Source organism: Anoplopoma fimbria, chromosome 24 (genome assembly GCF_027596085.1).
Source record: "Anoplopoma fimbria isolate UVic2021 breed Golden Eagle Sablefish chromosome 24, Afim_UVic_2022, whole genome shotgun sequence".
NCBI classification, from domain to species: Eukaryota; Metazoa; Chordata; class Actinopteri; order Perciformes; family Anoplopomatidae; genus Anoplopoma; species Anoplopoma fimbria.
Genome location: NC_072472.1, coordinates 16,958,300 through 16,979,189, shown reverse-complemented (window position 1 = coordinate 16,979,189; position 20,890 = coordinate 16,958,300). Strand labels below are relative to the sequence as shown.

Sequence of the window (20,890 nt, the reverse complement as noted above, 5' to 3'; positions counted from 1 at the left end):
ATATTTCCAGAATCAGCTGCTCACAATCACACTTGGGTCAGTCAGTTATAGAGCCATCATACATGTCATGTGTAGGACAACGTGTACCCCTTCATTCATAACATTGCATATATTTCATACTATATGACTAAGTTTTTTTTACAGCTTCAACAACTTAAACTAATAAAACAATGCAGGTCATGGATCACGTCTAAAAAAAAAAGCTGTGCAAAGACGAAGAGTCTGAACATAAGGAACAAATTTGGTGTACGCTGTTCTATGCATTCTTGGAAATCAGCATGACGCAGCATTTAATCTCTCTCTGTGCTCACTGTACTATAATATCATGTACAGACCTTCACACAGATTACTGGCGTCACAAAATTTGCATTAGCAAAAAAAAAAAAAAATGCTAAAAAAAAAAGTTTTTTTTTTACAAAACATTCAACTCTCAACATATTGAACCTGTTTAATCAATCACAACCCAGCTTTTTACTGTTTGTTGTGATGTCACTGTTGGTCCAAGGGACACAATATAGAGGAAGCTTGATTATAAAGTCAAGAAGACAGAGGAGAAATATTTTACAGCACATACAGAATCAGACAAAAACACCCACAGGCTGTATGTCACACAGGCAGGTTTATAGCCTTCCATTTGACCAGCAGGCAGCCCATATAGAGGTAGTGGGGGTGGGGCCCAGCCAACAACACATGCCATGATGTAACAAGAACAGGGCAGTATTTAAAGAGGCGGTTCTCTTCCACACAGTACTGCATCCTGTTCTTTCACCGATTCATTTGGCTATTCATTTGGAGAGGCATTTTACCAGGGATTTTACCTTCTACAACACAAGTAACGGTAAATGTGACTTTATTTTGGTCATATTTATACTAGTGTTAATACTGTTTCGCTGCTATTGTTTTTTTTCAACCTTATTTCTGCTTGTTTTTTTCAGGATTTGGAGTATGATTTTAAGGCTCATCACTTCTGAAAAATCTTCTATGGCAAAACAAGGAAACCAATTTATAGCTGGGACAAAGTTCAGCCAGAGAGACGCCTTTAGAGAATCCTGATATCTAATGTCTCTTTTCTAAACTGCTCCATTAAAGGTAAGAAATAATAACCAAAACTCACACTTTAAACTAGGTGGAATGTGTTTTAGCTTATGTGAGCCCAGGATCTCCCTGTCTGCACAGAATGTACTGAACGGTTGTCTTACTTTAGCACCACTAAAACCTCTACCTTAGGATTCCTCTTTAGCTTAATGGAGGTGTAAAATCAGCCATGCAATAGCTCAGGGCATTTTTCCATAAAATAAATTTGGATAAAATGTGTATTGGGGTCTTTTTTTTCAGATTTTGGAGGAGCGTCTTGTCCTGTCCACATTGATAATAAGCCACTTTTCGATCCATCTATTGATCGAAATAATTCTGGAAAATGGTTGGATTTGGACCTGCAGATGTGCCTCCATCAGCAGCTGTGAAGTTTGTAGGAGCCGGAGCTGCAGGCTGCATCGCTGACCTGCTCACCTTTCCCCTGGACACAGCCAAAGTGCGGCTTCAGGTAAACAAGCTTTTTGATAATCAACACATCATATCTCGGTATTGAATGTGCACATATGTGAGCATACTGTATCTAACAGTCCCCCATTCTTTCTTATCCTTCCCTATCATATGATTTTATCCTGCACAGATACAAGGAGAGGTCAGGGCTTCAGCAGCTGCAGGGAAAGGCTCTGCAGTGAAGTATCGGGGGGTGTTTGGCACCATCGCCACCATGGTGCGTACAGAGGGGCCCAGGAGCCTTTACAGTGGACTGGTGGCAGGACTCCAGAGGCAGATGAGCTTCTCCTCTGTCCGCATTGGCCTCTATGACTCTGTCAAACAGTTCTACACCAAAGGCTCTGATCGTGGGTATCTATGAATTAATTCTGATCTTAGCTAGTCAAGGGACCAATCAGGCCTGACACCTCTCCTCCTCTCTGGTACAGATGTTGGTATCGGAACTCGACTGCTTGCAGGATGTACCACTGGGGCCATGGCGGTCGCTTTTGCTCAGCCTACAGATGTAGTGAAGGTCCGCTTCCAGGCACAGGCCAGGACTCCTGGGCAAGCCAGACGCTACTGTGGCACTATTAATGCTTACAAGACCATAGCTAAAGAAGAAGGCATTCGTGGTCTGTGGAAAGGTACAGTAGCTTGAGTTTAAGGTGATTATTTAGTTTTTAAAGCGTCTCCTTTCATTTCTTAAAACAAATCTTTTATACCATCATGCAGGCACAGGTCCAAACATTGCACGAAATGCAATTGTCAACTGCACTGAGCTGGTGACGTACGATTTCATCAAGGATACCCTCATTAAGTCCACTTCCCTGACAGGTAAACAGGCAGTGCATGACAACATGCAGAGGCGAGTGACATTATGCTCCAGCGTTCTTCTCTTTGGAGCAGTAACATTAAACTTTTACTCCACAGATAATCTGCCCTGCCACTTGGTATCAGCGTTTGGTGCTGGGCTGTGCACAACGGTGATTGCCTCTCCAGTTGATGTGGTCAAAACAAGATATATGAACGCTGCTATTGGCCAGTACAAAAGTGTCTTCAGTTGTGCTGCTGCCATGATGACCAAAGAGGGACCGCTTGCCTTTTATAAGGGGTAAGCATTGACTGGGTGGACAATATTTAGAGGATTAATGAGGATATAGATCACACATTTATAGAGGAGGAAGAAGAGAGAACATGGTTGTAAAGTAAATGTACAAAACAGCTGTTATTATGAATGAGTGGCAATCAATGATGTTTGTTTTTCTGTTGTTTTTCCTTGAGGTTCATGCCATCTTTCTTACGCCTGGGCTCGTGGAACGTGGTGATGTTTGTGACATACGAGCAGCTGAAACGAGCCATGATGGCAGCGAATCACAACTTCACAACTGTACTGTAACCGTTAATGTCTGTCAGAAGGCCGATGTTGTAGCACAGTGGTGCTGTTTACAAATTTCTTTACTTTTGGATACCTCCTAGTGTCTATTTCAACTCAAGTGTCAAAGTTTTATAAATGGTGATGATACGCCTCCCTCTCATGAACACATGAATCGTGAGTCACAGGATAGCAACACATGTATTATAATCTGATCAGTTTTAAAAAGCTAGAGCTTGTTTGATCAGATGCTTCCTCTCGGTTGAGAGCTTCTTGGGAAACTGGATGTCAAAAGTTATGATGAGGTTTCCCCTCTGGGAAGGATCCTTGGCCAGCGGCATTCCCTCTCCCGTCACCACTTTGTTGTATGAAGGGCTGATTAAGAAACAAATCAGAGACAGGACATTTTTATTTAATGCACATGATGCACAAACCTAAAACAATGCCTATTCTTTAAGAAATGTCTTTTTGTAATATCAGTGTACTGTTTCTATAAAGGGCTTGAATTTCTTATGATCAGCTCTCTCTGAATTGATCTTTAGTGTCAAATTAATAGGATGACAAAAATGAATGAATGAGTTATTTAGTATTCCACTTACTCCACAATGTCATTGATGGGAATACTGATTAGCCTGCCATCTAGTGTCTGCACATCCACAGATAACCCAGTCAAGGCCTGTGGGAAAGGTTCAGTGTTTATTCTGCTTAAACCAAATCTCTAAGTATGACTTATAATTGTTCTGGCTCTCATTACCACGACTCACCATCTGCAGAGTGATTTGTGCCTTGTAGATCAGGTCATTGTTCTCTCTAGCAAACAGAGGATGACTCTTCTGTCGCACTATGAACACAATATCTGCAGGGATGCTGTTTGGTCCCTAAAGGTAGAATACAGTAATATGATAAACATGCAGTTGCATCAAGCAAAACAAAAGAGGAAAGAGAGGCCAAAAATAAGCCATTATTTACTAAGTGGTTATATTAATTATGGCCATGTGTGAGCACCTTGGAAGTGATCAACTGAGGCCACCTACTGGTGGCATTGCATCGGATCCAGTGGAAAGTAGAAACCCTTTAAATGCATTTCCCCAAATTTGTTTTCTTAGCTGTTCATTTTAAAGCATTATTTTCTGTTATCTTAACCTGATACATATATCTACACTTGCGTTCTGTGGTGAAAAATAAGTACAATATACATTGAGAGATGCTAAAAAATACATTTAGTATTAATCAAATGAATAACCATTTTACGAACCATCCCTTATCATCTATAAGCTGGGGCTGTATATAATCAAGTCCAATTAGCTAAGAAATAATTCTAACAGTGTTTGATAAATCAGCACCAGGGACAGCGCCACAAGCCAAAACTCAGGCCATTACACACTTTCTTGTAAGAAACGTTGCATTGGGCAAAGAAATAGAGGAACCATGCAGAATATGACCACATCTTTACTTTGCCTTTATCCAAAAATAACTCATCCTCACCTCAACCAGAACAACTTAAGCTAACCTTAACCAAACAGGTGAAACCATTACAAATCACACTTTCTCAGCCCTTTTTCTGACCGTTCTCACAGAGGCAGCAATTGGTCAGTACATAAGAAGAACAAGAACAACAACAAGTCAAAACCTCTTAACAGAATAACAGCATATGTTTATCAGTGACCATTATTACAGCTGTCTTAAATCGCAATGGCAAATGGTGATGTATTACTCTTTTACCTGATCTCCCTCTTTGGGGAAAATAATTTTCGTTCCTTCTCTCCATCCAGGCTTCACATCTATAGTCAGGATCTTGTCTTTGATACTGGACGTGTATCCATCCTCATTCATAACCTGTTAAACAAGTGAGGCAAACGTGAAAGAATGTAAAATAAGCGGTGGGACGAAAGAAGATAGTTATCTCACATAAAAAAGCTCTTACCCTGCGAGATATCTTAATCTTTTTTGTGCATCCGTGGAAGAGATCATCCAGGGACAAATGAATGTCTCGCTCTATTTGAGGATCTTGTGTTTTCACCACTCCTGGTTGGAGGCCGCCGAACTGAAGTGGTGTATCATTTGTAAAGAAGTCTAGCAAAAAACAAACGAGTTTAGTTTATGTAAATAGTACATTTGAATAAGAACATTCCCCATGGTCTTTTTCCGCTCACCTGCAAATGGGTTGTCTCCTCCAAAAAACTCTTTGAATGTTTTGTCTGGGTTCCCATGGTAGACATATTTAGATGACCAAGCCCCACTGCTGCCAAACTCAGGTGGGATACCACCTTTGAGACCCTCCTCACCAAACTTGTCATAGGTTGCCTTTTTTCGAGCTGTCACAAAAAAGAAAGGTTATTGTTGTAGACACACACTGCCAGTGTCCATGCAGTGGATAGACGGAGCTTTGGTGAGAGGAGGATTGTGCTCTCGACTCTCTCAGCCTCCCTGTCGCACTCACGGTCGCTCAACACGTCGTAGGCTTCACCCAGTTCAGTGAATGTCTCTGAGCTTCCAGATTCTCTGTTCCTGATCGGATGAAACTTCAATGCAAGACGTCGATATCTGGTTTATGTAAAAGAGGATAACAGACATAAGCAACACGCCTGATGGTCACGTTTTAACTAGTTAAAGACTTCCGGTTGGTAGTTTACTAGAACTTACGCCTTTTTGATAACTGCGTCGGTTGCATTTCTGTTTATTTCCAGCGTCTCGTAGTAATCGCTACCCATAATGGAGGTAAATGCTTAAAATTAACTTCAAATATCACAGAAAAGCTCAATATGTGTCCACGCAGCCTGGGCCTCAAAATAGAAACGCTTGCGTTCGGAGCAGGAGTTGTTTAGCTTGGTTTCCAGGGTAACAGCTCGGGATACTCTCGCGGGACATGCATTAATTGCTGAACCGCGGTCATTTTTTGTAAGTATCGCGAGAGCATGGATCCACACTGTCGAAGAAACAAAACATTTTTGACTGCTGTATTCATGTTAGAAAATCAGACAAAGTTCTAATTTGGTGGAATAGCTATTACTGTCCAGCCTCTCAGTCACGTATACATTTTGCATTGCACTAACAATAAGTGCTATACAAATTGTTTGTTGGATATATTGATTGCTTTCCCATTCCATGCAAAGTGAGCCTTTGATTTTAAGTGATAGGTTGAAGATTTACAGATTAACATCCCTGCAATACTCTTAGTATTTCATCTTTGATTTTTAAAGATACCATGTAAGTAGTTGAAGCCAAATCGTAAAGCTCTCAATAAGACATTGATGAATTCCAGCAGAAGTGACAAGTGTATTTTTATTTTTTCATTTAAAACCATTCCAGACAGAAACGTTAGGGGCTACTATGCTATACAAATCAGACTCTCCTCCGTTTAAGTTCACACAATAATTGCACTGTATTATGAGTAAGATCAAATTGCCATTTAGAGGTGGTAGATCGTACAGCAGAGGCTCTCCACTCTTTCTGCTGAAGGTGGTCAAGATGGATGCATATTTTATTAGTGATTCGGGACTTGCGCCAAAAGTGAAGCTATTAATAAACAGCCATAAAAAAAAGAAATATGAGTCCAATTGAAATAAATATTACAAGTCATTGTGGATTAAATACACATGTAGAATAATCACTAACAAGAAAATCAATACCAACAAATTAACAAGCAAAAGAAAAAAAAAAAAGTATTTAAAGTGTTCATCAAACATACCAAACTTACCTATATAAACCCAAAGCCAAGGAAGCCCTCTACAATTGAACTCCAAAAGGCATATATCTCCATCTCTAATGTTTACAGTGGGTTTTATGATTATGACTCTTAATATACGAGAATATCTTTCTCCAACACTATCTTCCAAGAAATAGTTTAATCTATATCTGTAGTCTTTAGAAAAAAAAATAATTAAAGATCTATTCAAATGGTAATAGAAAATGGAAGCCAAGGTAAAAATAAAGTGTGGGAAAAGAGGAAGGACGGTAATGTGGATGGTGTAGTGATAGTGTTGGTTTTGTAGTAGGTGTCATGTGTTTGTGCTGGTCTGAGACCATTCTGTGATGTTCACTTGTCATATCTTGCTGGTACATGTTGGGATAACTGACTCTGCCAGTACAAGCACCACAAAGCTCTGGCATCGTGGGTGTACAGTATACGTGTCAACGTAAGCCCCAATTAATTCTCCTCAGCACAACTCTGCAACCTTTTCCATAAATTATTCCAGACAGTGAAAAAAAGGAACAGATACATGAATGAGTCCTTGCCAGTCGATAGCAACAGCACAAATTATGTTTACTTACAAATGCGCACAACACCCACATTGTGCGTATTAAGTTTAAAGCATTATTTAACTTTTTTTTCAGATTGGTTCAAAAGGTCATTTTTAAACACAAACTACATCACTGTGACTTCTGTTTGAAATGACAGACACCTGTGAATAGAGTTTTATCGTATGTGGGTTACAGTGCAAATATTCACTGTCAGTGATTTACGACTTCCAGAAAGTCCTTTCAGAGCGGTTTTTTTTCACAAAGGAAAGTATAACGGCTGTAGTGTCTAAACTCTTTCAGGCTGGGGTGCAGAAAGGGGTGCAGTGAAAGGTACAGGTACAGAAAAACAAACTGGGTTTAAGAAAGAGCCAGGAGAGAAATATCAAGCAATGACATAAGCTGGCATTAACAGGAACATCCTCCATCGCTGACAGGTAGCTCTGGTGGCTTCTCCAGCTTTATATCGATCACTGAAGGGTTTAAGAGTTAAGGAACTTCACAGAACAGGCAAATGCAACTCTAAGATATACGTTAGAGGTTGTTAGAACTAACCTAACTCTACTACTGCTTTTCAGGCTGAAGTTATTGGACATAACATATTAAAGAACCACAAAATAATCTTGAATTTCCTTGTGAATATACACTATTTACAAGTTCTGCGGCCATACTTACTAACATAACTTATCAAAACTAAGGTTATCAAACTGCTGGGAATCCAGCTGAAGTGGTGAGTATTTCTCTAAGATTATTCCCACAGTAAAATAGTCAGTGAGCTGGAGCACAGTATGTGACCTGAATAGGAAAAGAAATCTAAAGGGACACGTGTGAAACAGCAACAGCTAGCTGTCACAATGCTGCAGTAGGTTTTACCTCTGGCAGTGACTATCCATATGACACGACATAAAAGAGCGAGGAGACCTCCTGACTCCCTTCTGTCATTACAGAAACAGACGCCGTGTGAATGCACACAAAGGATACTGTCCTCTCTACTCTTGTCCTGTGTGGTATCCATGCCAGGGAGGGCGGCTGCAACACGCCGGAAAAGCTGGAGGGAAAGAGAACCAGATGTATTCTGTCGAACAAGGAATTATACTCAAAACATGACAGAAGCACGGGATGAAATCAAGATAGCGTTCTCTGTATATTCCCATTAAATGATTTATCATAGGGTTCGCTTGAAGCTCGCACAGAGGAAAACAGCCACCCCAGCTTTTCCAAATTAGATTTGAATTTAGCAGCATTATTTTTGAACCACTGCACAGCAGAACTGTCTTGAATAGAGGGTGTAACTGCTCCTCACTGAGACCTTCCATCGATAGAGCTTGGAAGACTTTGAGTGATTGATGGATTCAAATGATTTTTGAAGGGACAGTGTTGAATGCACGATGATGCTCAACATCCCCCCACTAAAAAGCATAACATAGGACCAGACCTTATGCACATGCAACGGAAACTGCTAATGTGCTAATCCGTGTAGTGGCATAGGCCGGTTTCACATTAGCTGTTTTGACGCTTGTAGCAGGGTAAACACAGGTGTAATGTGTAAAACGAATTATGGTCCCATTCTATTAAGCATGACACAGACATTCCAGTGGGCCAGCATGCACAATAGGCTCACCTTAATGGAACATGGCCATAATAGATATTATCAATTACACTGCTTTTACCCTGCAATGACACACAATGTGAAAAGGGCCTATTGGTTTTCAAACCCTGACCCACCTTTAAGGCTATATGATCAGTAGGTGGTTATACAAATCATTGCTTCTAGCAGGTGAGAGAGAGCTTGAAAACAAATCCACACACCTCACTTGCAACCAGAGGAAGCCAAAGTTCAAAGCACACCTTTATGCACGCATGCGTGTGTGAAATAGAAGCGCGCATGAGCACTATGAACACACACACAAAGTGGCACACGCTCTACCTGTTTGACATTGTAGCCTGTCTTTGCACTTGTTTCAATAAACAGAACATTCATCTCTTTCGCTCTCTGTTCTCCCTCCTCTGTGGTTATCTGTCTGTGATGAGCCACAATCATCGCGCACAACACACACACCGACAGGGACACATATCGGCCACAGACAGTCCATAAAAAGACAAAGGGGAAAGAAAATGCAGACTTTTAATTACATTGAAGTGGATTAACAAGCTGTGCCCCTTCCTGATGCTACTGCCATCTGAGCTCAAGACCAAAAAAGTCGTACAGTAAAACTTCAGGCTGTTTAATGTCCCATAACGGGGAACAGAAGGCTTTACATTTGGGGAAAAAATGAACGATGATTCGGCGGTTAAGTTGTACAAATGGCTATTTGAGAAGGTCTAAACTATTCTAGGAGGACTCTTTGAGATCTTTGAATAAAATCAGACTCCCCAAACATCTGACCTCTGATTGTGGCAGGTTGACCTTTGGAGGTGGAGCCCAGGTGACAGCATCTGCAGTAGGACGACAGCGCACGACTCACACACACTCTTACCTGCTTTACGTTGTAGCCTGCTTTCGCACTAGTCTCAATAAACATTACATTTAGTTCTTTGGCTTTCCGCTCACCCTCTTCAATAGATACTTGCCTGCGGTAGATAAGAGGGTTAAGACATTCACAGCAAAAGACATTGTACACCTTACTTCATCAAACAGTTGGATAAATTGGACATATAATCAAACATCACAGCTGACAACTATCAAAACATTTATGAGATTGATCTGTTAAAAGGTTAGAAAAATCTATATATTCAGGACAATGCAAAAGAGGGCATATAGTATAAAAAAAAAGAAAATTAGATCTTTGACATCCACAAAGGGCAGAGATAACTTGCTCTGCCTCAGAAAAGGGCTGAGGAACTCTGTATTGATAGGCAAGCAGCAACAATTAATGACGTCATTAGTATGCTCTTAATGGAGAAGACCCACTATCACAGAAGCAGCAGGAAGGAAGAACAGATTACCTTTTGTCTGCAAGGTCTGTCTTGTTTCCCACCAACATGATAATGACATCACTCCCTCTCTCCGTTCTCACATCATCAATCCATTTTGTGGTTTGCTGGAAGGAGTTGACATCTGAAAGAGAGATGACAGAGGAACAGGAAGCGGGGGATCAGTATTCAGGAGACGAAAAGCCTCAGCTGTGAAAACGGGCAAGTTTGTGACAGGAAGGATGTGGAGTCCAAAGGTAATGCCACCCCACAATTCCTTGCGTTGGCAACAATTAAAGTGAAGAACCATTCGGCCGTCCATGAAAACAAACGATATGCCAATCTTACACAGGTTTAACAATTATTTTCATACAGTCATAAACCTATCCAATTTATTTGAATGAATATGATTAGACAGCGACCATTTTGATTCATTTCATATGTATTTATTTACTTCGAATCTGTAACCAATAGGTAAAAGAACAAAACAAGCTAGGCCTATGATACGTTATTGAACTGTTAAAAAGTCAAATATTACCCAACCGTTGAATCTATATTATTGCACTGTAGCGAGAGTGGAGAGAACTGAAGTGACTAACAACCCGAGACATTCATTCCCCCACCCCCCCCTTTCTGGTATTTCATCTCTACAGAGAAGGTTTCAATACACTTAAGCATTCTTCTCCCCATCTCTTCAGCCGTAAAGGCGTCAATGCCGACACTCCACAGGCTGAGAGGAAGATCTCAAGTCAGCCCGGGAAATACGAACCAATGAATAACCTTCTTCCTCACCTCCCCCTCTCTTTTCTAGCAGATAACGCCACATCTAGGAAAAGCAAACATGAAGGGATGAACTCAAGCATGCCTTTCGCCAGGAACTAAACCAAAAAGCTAACAGAGGTCAAAGCAATAAATTCCTTGGCTCAAGAGAACAGGAACCACACTACCCATCTCTGCTATTATTCCTTGTATCCCTGTATAATACTGCACAAAGTCTGTGAAACATTCAATAACCCCAACCAAAGAATTTCCCATTTGATTTCAGCATAATGCGCCTTTCTCGCGTAGTTGTGGAGTGGAAAACAGAGTTAAATTCATTTTCATATATTTCAGATCGGACTCATCATGTGACCATATTGCCCTCCAGTGGTCAATTGGAAATAACACATATCGGACATGCATGACCTCTGTTAATCCTGTATACCAAATGTATGTAACTGAAATTCCATCTCTGTATCCGTACAAGTGTGTAAGGTTTGTTAAACTCATAGTGAAGAAAAGTATGTGGGTTATTTGTTTAAAATGTTAGATTAGTCAATTTACTAAACAAGACCGTCGACACTAGGGACAAAGGAATCCCAAATCTTGACAAAAACGAAGCCATAAAATCAAGCCACACCCTGGGACCCGACACCTATCTTGAACAGATAAAACCAGGAGATTTGCTTTGTTCGCTCTCTTATTCTCTCATTCCTTTTATTCTTCTTGTCCTCTTGTCCTTTTCGTTTTTGTCCGTGTTAGGCGTCGTTGTTAAGTGTTATTTTATTTTATTTTAGAACAGCAGCTTTGCCAGTATTTTTCCTCCTCAAACTCCTTGGAGCATCTTAGAATCATTCTTTTAAACAAGCCTTATTTTTAGTGAACATCTGTTGATCTCGTGAGACATCAACTTTAATTATTATCGTTTAGGCCAAAACGAGATCAGTTGGAGACTATCAACAAGTAGCCTCAGTTATCGAACTATTCAGAGCTACAGTGGGTACGGAAAGTATTCAGACCCCTTTAAATTTTTCACCCTTTGTTTCATTGCAGCCATTTGCTAAAATCGAAAAAGTTCATTTTTTTTTCGCATTAATGTACACTCAGCAACCCATCTTGACAGAAAAAAACAGAAATGTAGAAATTTTTGCAAATTTATTAAAAAAGAAAAACTGAAATATCACATGGTCATAAGTATTCAGACCCTTTGCTCAGTATTGAGTAGAAGCACCCTTTTGAGCTAGTACAGCCATGAGTCTTCTTGGGAATGATGCAACAAGTTTCTCACACCTGGATTTGGGGATCCTCTGCCATTCTTCCTTGCAGATCCTCTCCAGTTCTGTCAGGTTGGATGGTGAACGTTGGTGGACAGCCATTTTCAGGTCTCTCCAGAGATGCTCAATTGGGTTTAGGTCAGGGCTCTGGCTGGGCCAGTCAAGAATGGTCACAGACTTGTTCCGAAGCCACTCCTTTGTTATTTTAGCTGTGTGCTTCGGGTCATTGTCTTGTTGGAAGGTGAACCTTCGGCCCAGTCTGAGGTCCTGAGCACTCTGGAGGAGGTTTTCTTCCAGGATATCTCTGTACTTGGCCGCATTCATCTTTCCTTCAATTGCAACCAGTCGTCCTGTCCCTGCAGCTGAAAAACACCCCCATAGCATGATGCTGCCACCACCATGTTTCACTGTTGGGATTGTATTGGGCAGGTGATGAGCAGTGCCTGGTTTTCTCCACACATACCGCTTAGAATTAACGCCAAAAGTTCAATCTTGGTCTCATCAGACCAGAGAATCTTATTTCTCATAGTTTGGGAGTCCTCCATGTGTTTTTTGGCAAACTCTATGCGGGCTTTCATATGTCTTGCACTGAGGAGAGGCTTCCGTCGGGCCACTCTGCCATAAAGCCCCGACTGGTGGAGGGCTGCAGTGATAGTTGACTTTGTGGAACTTTCTCCCATCTCCCTACTGCATCTCTGGAGCTCAGCCACAGTGATCTTTGGGTTCTTCTTTACCTCTCTCACCAAGGCTCTTCTCCCACGATTGCTCAGTTTGGCTGGACGGCCAGGTCTAGGAAGAGTTCTGGTCATCCCATACTTCTTCCATTTAAGGATTATGGAGGCCACTGTGCTCTTAGGAACCTTGAGTGCTGCAGAAATTATTTTGTAACCTTGGCCAGATCTGTGCCTTGCCACAATTCTGTCTCTGAGCTCCTTGGGCAGTTCCTTCGACCTCATGATTCTCATTTGTTCTGACATGCACTGTGAGCTGTAAGGTCTTATATAGACAGGTGTGTGCCTTTCCTAATCAAGTCCAATCAGTTTAATTAAACACAGCTGGACTCCAATGAAGGAGTAGAACCATCTCAAGGAGGATCAGAAGAAATGGACAGCATGTGAGTTAAATATGAGTGTCACAGCAAAGGGTCTGAATACTTATGACCATGTGATATTTCAGTTTTTCTTTTTTAATAAATTTGCAAAAATTTCTACATTTCTGTTTTTTTCTGTCAAGATGGGTTGCTGAGTGTACATTAATGCGAAAAAAACCCTTTTTCGATTTTAGCAAATGGCTGCAATGAAACAAAGAGTGAAAAATTTAAAGGGGTCTGAATACTTTCCGTACCCACTGTATATCCCTCTCCACACACCGGACCGGATCCAACGCCCGTCTTGAAGCAAGACACAAAGAATTCAGAGACTTTTGCCTGCTGACTGAGGGAGAACCCCGGAGCCAGCTGAGAGCCAGCTGAGAGCCACAGGTCCACTTCACCCTCTTCACCTCCGACGGACCGGAGAGTCCGACGGCAGAGCTGATACCTCAACTTTTCTTCACTATTTGGTATAATATTGCCTGATTATTTGAAACCCATTCATTCATGTTTTGTATTGTTCTTTAATTATTAATCTAGTCATCCATTCATTTAATTCCCTTTTTAATAAATTACCCATATATCGCCAAGTCGTTGTCTGTCATATTGATTCAAAAGGTTGGAACTATGAGGTCACTGAAATCAGGACTTACGCCTGAGATATTGAGACTGGATAATTTGTCACCAAATTATTGATCATATTTTTATTTCTTCTATTCAGAAGTGGTGCCCCGCAATTTTTATCGTAAGCAATATTTGTATTTTAACGTAGTCATAAACAACGCTACAGCACAAAGGAAATATTGATACTGAACAGTTTCATTGATATTCTATACGAGTGGTGCTAGCCTACAGGGCAGTGAAAGGAACAGCTCCTTCCTATCTCCAGGCCTTGGTCAAGCCCTACACCCCCGCCCGACCACTTCGCTCTGCTGCCTCGGGGCGACTGGTTGCCCCGTCGCTCAGAGGTCCCTGCGGCCGATCCACCCGGTCACAGCTTTTTTCTGTCCTGGCCCCTCAGTGGTGGAATGAACTCCCCACTGACGTCAGGACAGCAGAGTCGCTGCCCATCTTTCGGCGCAGGCTGAAAACTCACCTCTTCAAGAAGTACTACCCTAATTTGTGATTCTGGGCTATACAAAATAAACTGAATTGAATTGAATTACCCTGAGCCTTCCTCGTAGCACTTATTGCATTCGTATTAGTTGTTGCACTTATTGTATTCGTATCAGTTCGCTGTACTTATTGTATTCGTATTCGTCTATTGCACTTATCCTATTCGTATTAGTTTGTAGCACTTATTGTATTCGTATTAGTCTGTTGCAATTATTGTTTTCATTTTGTGACATCACCACGACTTTTCAAAACCAATCATGGTTCCTCGTAGCACTTATTGCATTCGTATTAGTTGTTGCACGTATTGTATTCTTATCATTTCGCTGCACTTATTGTATTCGTTTGCTGCACTTATCCTATTCGTAGTAGTTTGTAGCACTTATTGTATTCGTATTAGTCTGTTGCAATTATTGTTTTTGTAGTAATTTGCCTCTGCACTATACTTTTGCTCTGGTTTATGCTTTAAGATGCTTGTTTAAGAAAGGAGATGCACTTATGACTTCTGGTGACTAGTAGTTCTCTTGAATACCTATGTTGAATACACTTCCTGTAAGTCGCTTTGGATAAAAGCGTCTGCTAAATGACTGTAATGTAATGTAATGTAATGAACAGCAGAAGGAAGGAGCTCCGGTTTCTCTCCTTCACACACCAGGAGTGAAGCAGCCCGTCACCGAAGGAGATCTTTATATAACCTGAATGCTATAGCAGAAAAGATTGCATTGGGTCATGTTTTAGTTGCGTCTTTCTTTGTTGTAGTTTCGCCATGGCAGACCTACGTTAGTGACATCTGCCGACGCATCATAATTATATAATTTTTATGAATATGTGCTTGCATCACATCATGCAACAAACATTTACCAACATAAGTTAGCATTCAAGTGTATTTTAACATATGTTTCAGACCTGATGAAGGTCTACGTACCGAAACGTTGTTACTAAAAGATATTTATGCGCAAGTGAAGAAGACAGTGTGCAGGGGTTTTTTGTTCAACATATGGTTCATTAACATAATAGAAAATACATAACAGAGGTAAATCAATTGTGGCATCAACACCAGAGTGCACCGGAGCTCCACCTACTTGTGATGTCGTACACTACGACAGCTGCAGCAGAGTCTCTGATGTAGCTCGGGATGAGGCTACGAAACCGCTCCTGCCCCGCCGTGTCCCACAACTGCAACCTGATCTGTGGGGCAGGAAGGGGATGGGAGGAGAAGCAAAACAAGAGAAAAACAAAAACAAAAATGTATGAAAATTAACAGGGAAAAAATGAGGTAAGTTATGTTGACAAAAAGCAAATTGAAAAGAAAAACTGAATAAAGTTAGACGAATGGGAAAAGATAGAGGAGTTTAAAGAGAGCGTAGAGCATGCAGGTAGTGAATGACCACCAGAGAGAGCAAGCCGTCTGGGCCTGGGGGGAATAAATAAATAATCACTCTTCACTTGTCATCAACCCTCCTCTCTTGATCAAGTAAGGTGTTTAATTTCAAAACAGGAATGAAGACAATAGATGGAGGGGTAGGAAGGAGAGGAAGAAAACTTGTGTTGAAGGGAGAAACGAACAAAGAAAGTGAGGACGGCCCGGGGGAAGGTCTTACAGCTCTGACTTGGAAGGCAGTACTAGTGCTGCGTGCTTGTCAGAATTATTGAAGAAAAAAGAACACAAAATGATGTCAAGTGTCCCTTGCTTTTACTTGCACCAAAACACTGCAGTCACTAAGAGACTATCCACAATCTGGACAAAGACGAGATCAACCAACTATCACTGACTGATTAAACACTCTTAAAAAAAAAAAAAAAAGAAGAAAACTTACTGTTCGGTCTTCAAGGTACATTGTTTTCGACAGGAAATCTATTCCTATTGTGGCCTGAAAATGGGTGACAAGACATTAAATATGCATAACCTTATTCATCCATTAATGTTTGATTTTAGAATAATATGGACATTATCAATTGTGATTAAATCAGGTGGAGATATTTGTCTCACTTGGTAAGTGTTGTCGAAGCTGTCATACATGAACCTGGTGATCAGCGAAGTCTTTCCCACTAAAAAGCAAACAGAAACAATAAAGTACTTTAAGTCGATATACACGGCAAAGCAACATTCTCCCCTGGCGTCACATTTGAAAGGATGTAACCGGTGTCTGTTTTGCTTGATAAACAACTTGAAAAGTCATATCAATTATGAAAATTGTTGATTTGTTTTCTACTGATTGACTAATCAGTTAATCAACTAATAATTTTAGCTCTAATCGGAAATAAACAATATTACAAGCCCTGACCAATAATAACTGAATCATTTTGAGGAGAGAAAGCCTGTGTCCTTTCATAATAAAAATGTGTGTGAATTAATTATTATCCAAAGTAGCTAATGTGACCATCTCCCTTTTTTGTCCAGTAACATTTAAAAAACAAGACTCATAAGTCACATGTTTCCTATACTAAAAACATCATGTACAATCCTGTGCTTGATGGACTGATAAACAACTTTGCTGACAATTTAAAAAGTTAGGAAATAACATAAAGGATGGATTACTAGCCACTGTGAGCAAACAGAGTTTTAAATAAGATACAAAATCACAGTTGAGTACAGCCCATGAGTCACAGATGAAGAACCCTTATAATGGACTGAGGCTGAAAGCAGCACCTCATGCAACTCTCGCTGCACCTTGATATTTTTGTCCATTTAAAAAGGTGTGGTGCACAGTATATTTGTAGGATAAGTTGGAGGGTTGAGGAATGTTGAGAGGCAAGTAGGGTTGGGAACCAGGCTCCCCAGTTATTTACCGTCTGAATAGATCAACTTTAATGATCTTCCACATTCTCTCAACATGTTGGCAGTACATTGTGGTCCATAACATTTCTTCTTTCAACCTTGCTGATATTTAGCTTACTAGTAAAACACCACATTATTACAGAGAGAGACAGTCACACGGCCACTTTGAGCACAGGCCTCCCCAGCCTCGGACTGCTTCACTGTGCTCGAGTTACATTATCAGTTACACTCTACATCAAGTGATGATGACATGGCCAAAGCCAACACAGCTGTTTACAACGAGCCACAGCTGATAATACACAGTCTGGCTTATCTTGATGGGAGTGGAGAGTCATATTACAGGACACAATACCTTTCAAAAACAATCAGCATTTTTACACTACCTTATCCTGTTTCCACACTAGGGATGCACAAATCAGTGCTGATCCTTATTAGGCATATTGGTTATTGTCAGGCAAGAAGTGATTGATCCACATGAAATACAGTTTCTTCATTCATGTCATAAAATTTCACTATCATTTCCATTCAATGTGTCACAGCGGGTCACCAAAAATATTATCCCTCTTTCTTTTTTTTTTTTTTTTTAAAATGTATATACAAAAAAAAAAAAACAATCCCGATGATTCCCATGCTGTTTAAATTTGGGATAAGTTACCATTAGTATTATATTAGTACTTTGTATCAACAGGTACCTCGAGTTAATGCATCATAATCAATATCGGGAGAGAAAAAGTGGGATCTGTGCATACTTATTCTACATGCAGCCCACAATTCAGCTTACACTGTGGACTTTGTATTGACATGCTGAACACACAGCTGTGGAAAAAGCGGAGAGGCGTCGAACTACACAATGAACAACCCCACACATTTACCTTTGAAAACAAAAACATGATTGTTAAGTATGGATCTATACTCCCTGCCCCCTTCTTTCTCTTCCAGTACAAGCACACCCTGTGTTCAGTTTGTCTGGAAAGGGGGGACATGGTTAGGGAGAGTGCAGGAATGCCACTGGACAGGTTTGGTAATTGCTATGCAACCCTTCTATGCAGAAGAGCCCCCAGGGGAGATACCCTGATCCGACTGTGTCATCAGTGTCATAATCAGTGTCATGTGCTTTTAGGACTTACAGCCTTCTCCTGAAACCAGCTGTAAATAAAGTACGTGACGTCAGTGTAACTGCAGCCTCCACTTGATTAGACAAAATACAACAGGTGTCATTACATATAAAGTACTTACAGTTCTACATAACGTTACTATGTTAAACTCTACTGCACCTTTATTGACACTTGTAACTTTCTGCTTAAGTTCGCCCACACTGCCTCTATAATGAGATGTTGTCACAGCTCGACACGGAAGTTAGACAAAAAGCGAACAAGTCCATTTCACAGACATGACTTAACCCATCGGGGAGACAATCACTGCATTCCCGTGGAGCCAGCGTGAACACGCACTTAGCAACAAGTTGCGGTGTCGCAATACTAAGTGTAACGTTGCGCAGCTAATGCTAAGCTAACTGGTTAACGTTAATCACCCCACCAAAGCCTCCAAACTCTGCTGTTAGCTAAGTTCACTTAACCCTCCGGCATAGCGCCACACAGAGTGGAAACACAAACAACTTACCGCTCTGTTCCCCGAGGAAGACCAGTTTAAATTTCCTTAAAGGGTTCCCGAAGTCTCCGGCCGCAGACATGACTGTATGAAACGAGCCCTGACGTTACTTTTCGGGAGCTAGCCGGCTAATGCTAGCTACCAGTCAGATATCACAGGTCTGGGATCCGTTACGTTGTACTGGTTCCAGAACCCTCAACACGGGCCACGTGGCAGGAGGTTCACGCTCTAAAATCCTTCCTTTAGGCTTCCAGGCACTTTTCTGATAACTCCCTAACTACTGCGGACAAGTTAGCATTACTTGTCAGTTCTCTGACATGTCTAGACCACAGTTAGCCACCCTGGGCTACTCTTCTTCTTCACACACAAAGTTGACACTATTAGTTAGTCAGCCATACTGTTATGCTGCCCTCTACTGGTGGAGACAAACACGTCATGACACAAAGGGTGTAGCCATGTGGCAGAGCGACGCACTACATCATTTAACACTAAATAGACACGGTTTGTTTTATAAACCACATATGTTTCATCAGTCGGACGTATAGTAGTCAAACAGGAGGCTAAAGGCTAAACCAGAAGAGCCAGCCTGTCAATGGAGATTGTTGTGTGTTTGTTTGCCCACAAGAGGGCGCACCCACCCCACCGCCAATGTCTCACCTAATAAGCAACTTTCATGATTATCTCACTCATCGGTCGTCCCATTACACTGATAGTGGCCTTTGCAGATGTTGAAATGAAATTGGTAAGTATCATTTTCCTCATTTAATTCGTATTCGACATGGAGTTTATACCACAGACATGTTGTCCTTATATTTCCTCTTAATACTGAAATTCACCAATTTACTTACTCAGTTCAAATGTTTTATATTCATTATTGTTTCCCAGATGGAGCTTGTTATTGACTTGATTCGACGCATTTATTCAGTGTATCCTTACTAATAATGTCTGTGTAATACTTGTGTAGGCTTACAATTCTATATAGGCCTAATACTTTTATAATAATAATCAGGAATGCTTAAGTCTAGACTCAACCTCACTTAAGAATATAATGCACATCTTGTAGGGTTTTTTCAGTTCAGGGAGGACTTTTCAAAGACCTCAGTGCAATGTGCATATCTACATTCATATATTTTGTAGGTTTTGCTTGTAATCTTTCAACATCAAGCCAACTGGCATTGTTATCTATGTGAACTAAATTAAATCACAGTTATGGGTGGCATAACGTGGGTGTGAGGCACTTTTTAAAATGAGTATCTGTAATGTTTACAGGACTCAATGTAGCATCCCTCTCGATTGCTTATGACAGCTCACTGGAGGTCACAGCTGCTGTCTAGAAGGTTGAAGCCCCGTGGCAACATACAAGGTGACTTTATTCACCTGCTTCAATAACAACTTGTTAAATCAATTAACCTTGAAATTGTTTAACACAGTTCTATTATAGTGATACGTTACATAAAATGAAGACTGGTTCACTAATTACAGGAACATCGTCCATTTAAACCTGTAATAATATCACCCACCAACCCAAGGAGTTACAAATATCTTAATCTATCACAGCATACCAACAAGCAGAAAACTATTGATAGATTTAAGTGGTTTTACCTTAAATTGATTTCACTGGACAAATCTGCCTCAGTCTATATTAGGAGCTGTTGATGGAGGGATGAGAGGTAAAATTGGGTTTTTAAGCCTTCAGAACACTGAGATATTAAATACATGAGGGTATAGTTCCCATTGGTTTTCTAATATGACGCATAATTATATGCATAATATATGCCACTTATATTTGTTTCTCTACTGATGTTTCTTCGGCTCAAGAAAGAAATAATCCACTTTGTCATATTTGTGAATTCAAATGGCAGGGATCTTGCTGAGGCACTGACTAAGCCGGGGTCCTCTCTTTCCACCTGCATTCATTTGTATACTAAAACGTGATTCATCATAGTGGTACTCACATTAATTGCTAATCACCTCTGATTTCCACAATTGTCCTTGTTGTGAGGATAATGTCACCTTACATATGGGACATATAAGATCAAGCTGAGAAGAAATTATTTATTTATGATATTGGATCCCTGCAGAATAAACTGTGAAAATGCTAAGTTTTACATTTGCTGTTCTTTATGCTTTTCCTTACATTAGGACCTTTTCTAATATGAATTACATTTGTCTTATTGTTAATGTTATTGTTTATGGGGATACATGTTTGAGTACAGTAT

General features: G+C 40.6%; 3 protein-coding genes across 4 annotated transcripts; 1 reads left to right on the top strand and 2 right to left on the bottom strand.

The window, feature by feature from the left end:
* Positions 1-738: 738 nt before the first annotated feature.
* Positions 739-2,924, top strand: ucp2 (uncoupling protein 2). Its single transcript, XM_054625329.1, has 8 exons — positions 739-838; positions 936-1,089; positions 1,336-1,543; positions 1,673-1,889; positions 1,971-2,168; positions 2,257-2,358; positions 2,455-2,635; positions 2,806-2,924. Exons 3-8 carry the CDS (start codon positions 1,418-1,420, stop codon positions 2,918-2,920), a joined length of 939 nt encoding a protein of 312 aa, XP_054481304.1. The 5' UTR covers positions 739-838; positions 936-1,089; positions 1,336-1,417; the 3' UTR covers positions 2,921-2,924.
* Positions 2,925-3,098: 174 nt separating this feature from the next.
* dnajb13 (DnaJ heat shock protein family (Hsp40) member B13) lies at positions 3,099-5,607 on the bottom strand. The gene is made up of 8 exons (XM_054625330.1): positions 5,540-5,607; positions 5,337-5,440; positions 5,050-5,211; positions 4,821-4,969; positions 4,619-4,732; positions 3,661-3,774; positions 3,496-3,572; positions 3,099-3,271 (listed from the first exon to the last, which is right to left on the bottom strand). The coding sequence occupies exons 1-8, from the start codon at positions 5,605-5,607 to the stop codon at positions 3,118-3,120; spliced, it is 942 nt and encodes a 313-aa protein (XP_054481305.1). The 3' UTR covers positions 3,099-3,117.
* A 552-nt stretch (positions 5,608-6,159) lies between these two features.
* LOC129113557 (ras-related protein Rab-6A) lies at positions 6,160-19,023 on the bottom strand. Of its 2 annotated transcripts, none has more exons than XM_054625926.1 (8): positions 18,684-19,023; positions 16,275-16,333; positions 16,102-16,155; positions 15,367-15,472; positions 10,082-10,193; positions 9,613-9,706; positions 8,117-8,183; positions 6,160-7,608 (listed from the first exon to the last, which is right to left on the bottom strand). In XM_054625926.1, exons 1-8 carry the CDS (start codon positions 18,751-18,753, stop codon positions 7,544-7,546), a joined length of 627 nt encoding a protein of 208 aa, XP_054481901.1. In that variant the 5' UTR covers positions 18,754-19,023; the 3' UTR covers positions 6,160-7,543. The 2 variants fall into 2 exon arrangements, with proteins under 2 accessions (XP_054481901.1, XP_054481902.1); XM_054625927.1 differs by lacking the exon at positions 9,613-9,706 and adding an exon at positions 9,063-9,156.
* Positions 19,024-20,890: the final 1,867 nt, after the last annotated feature.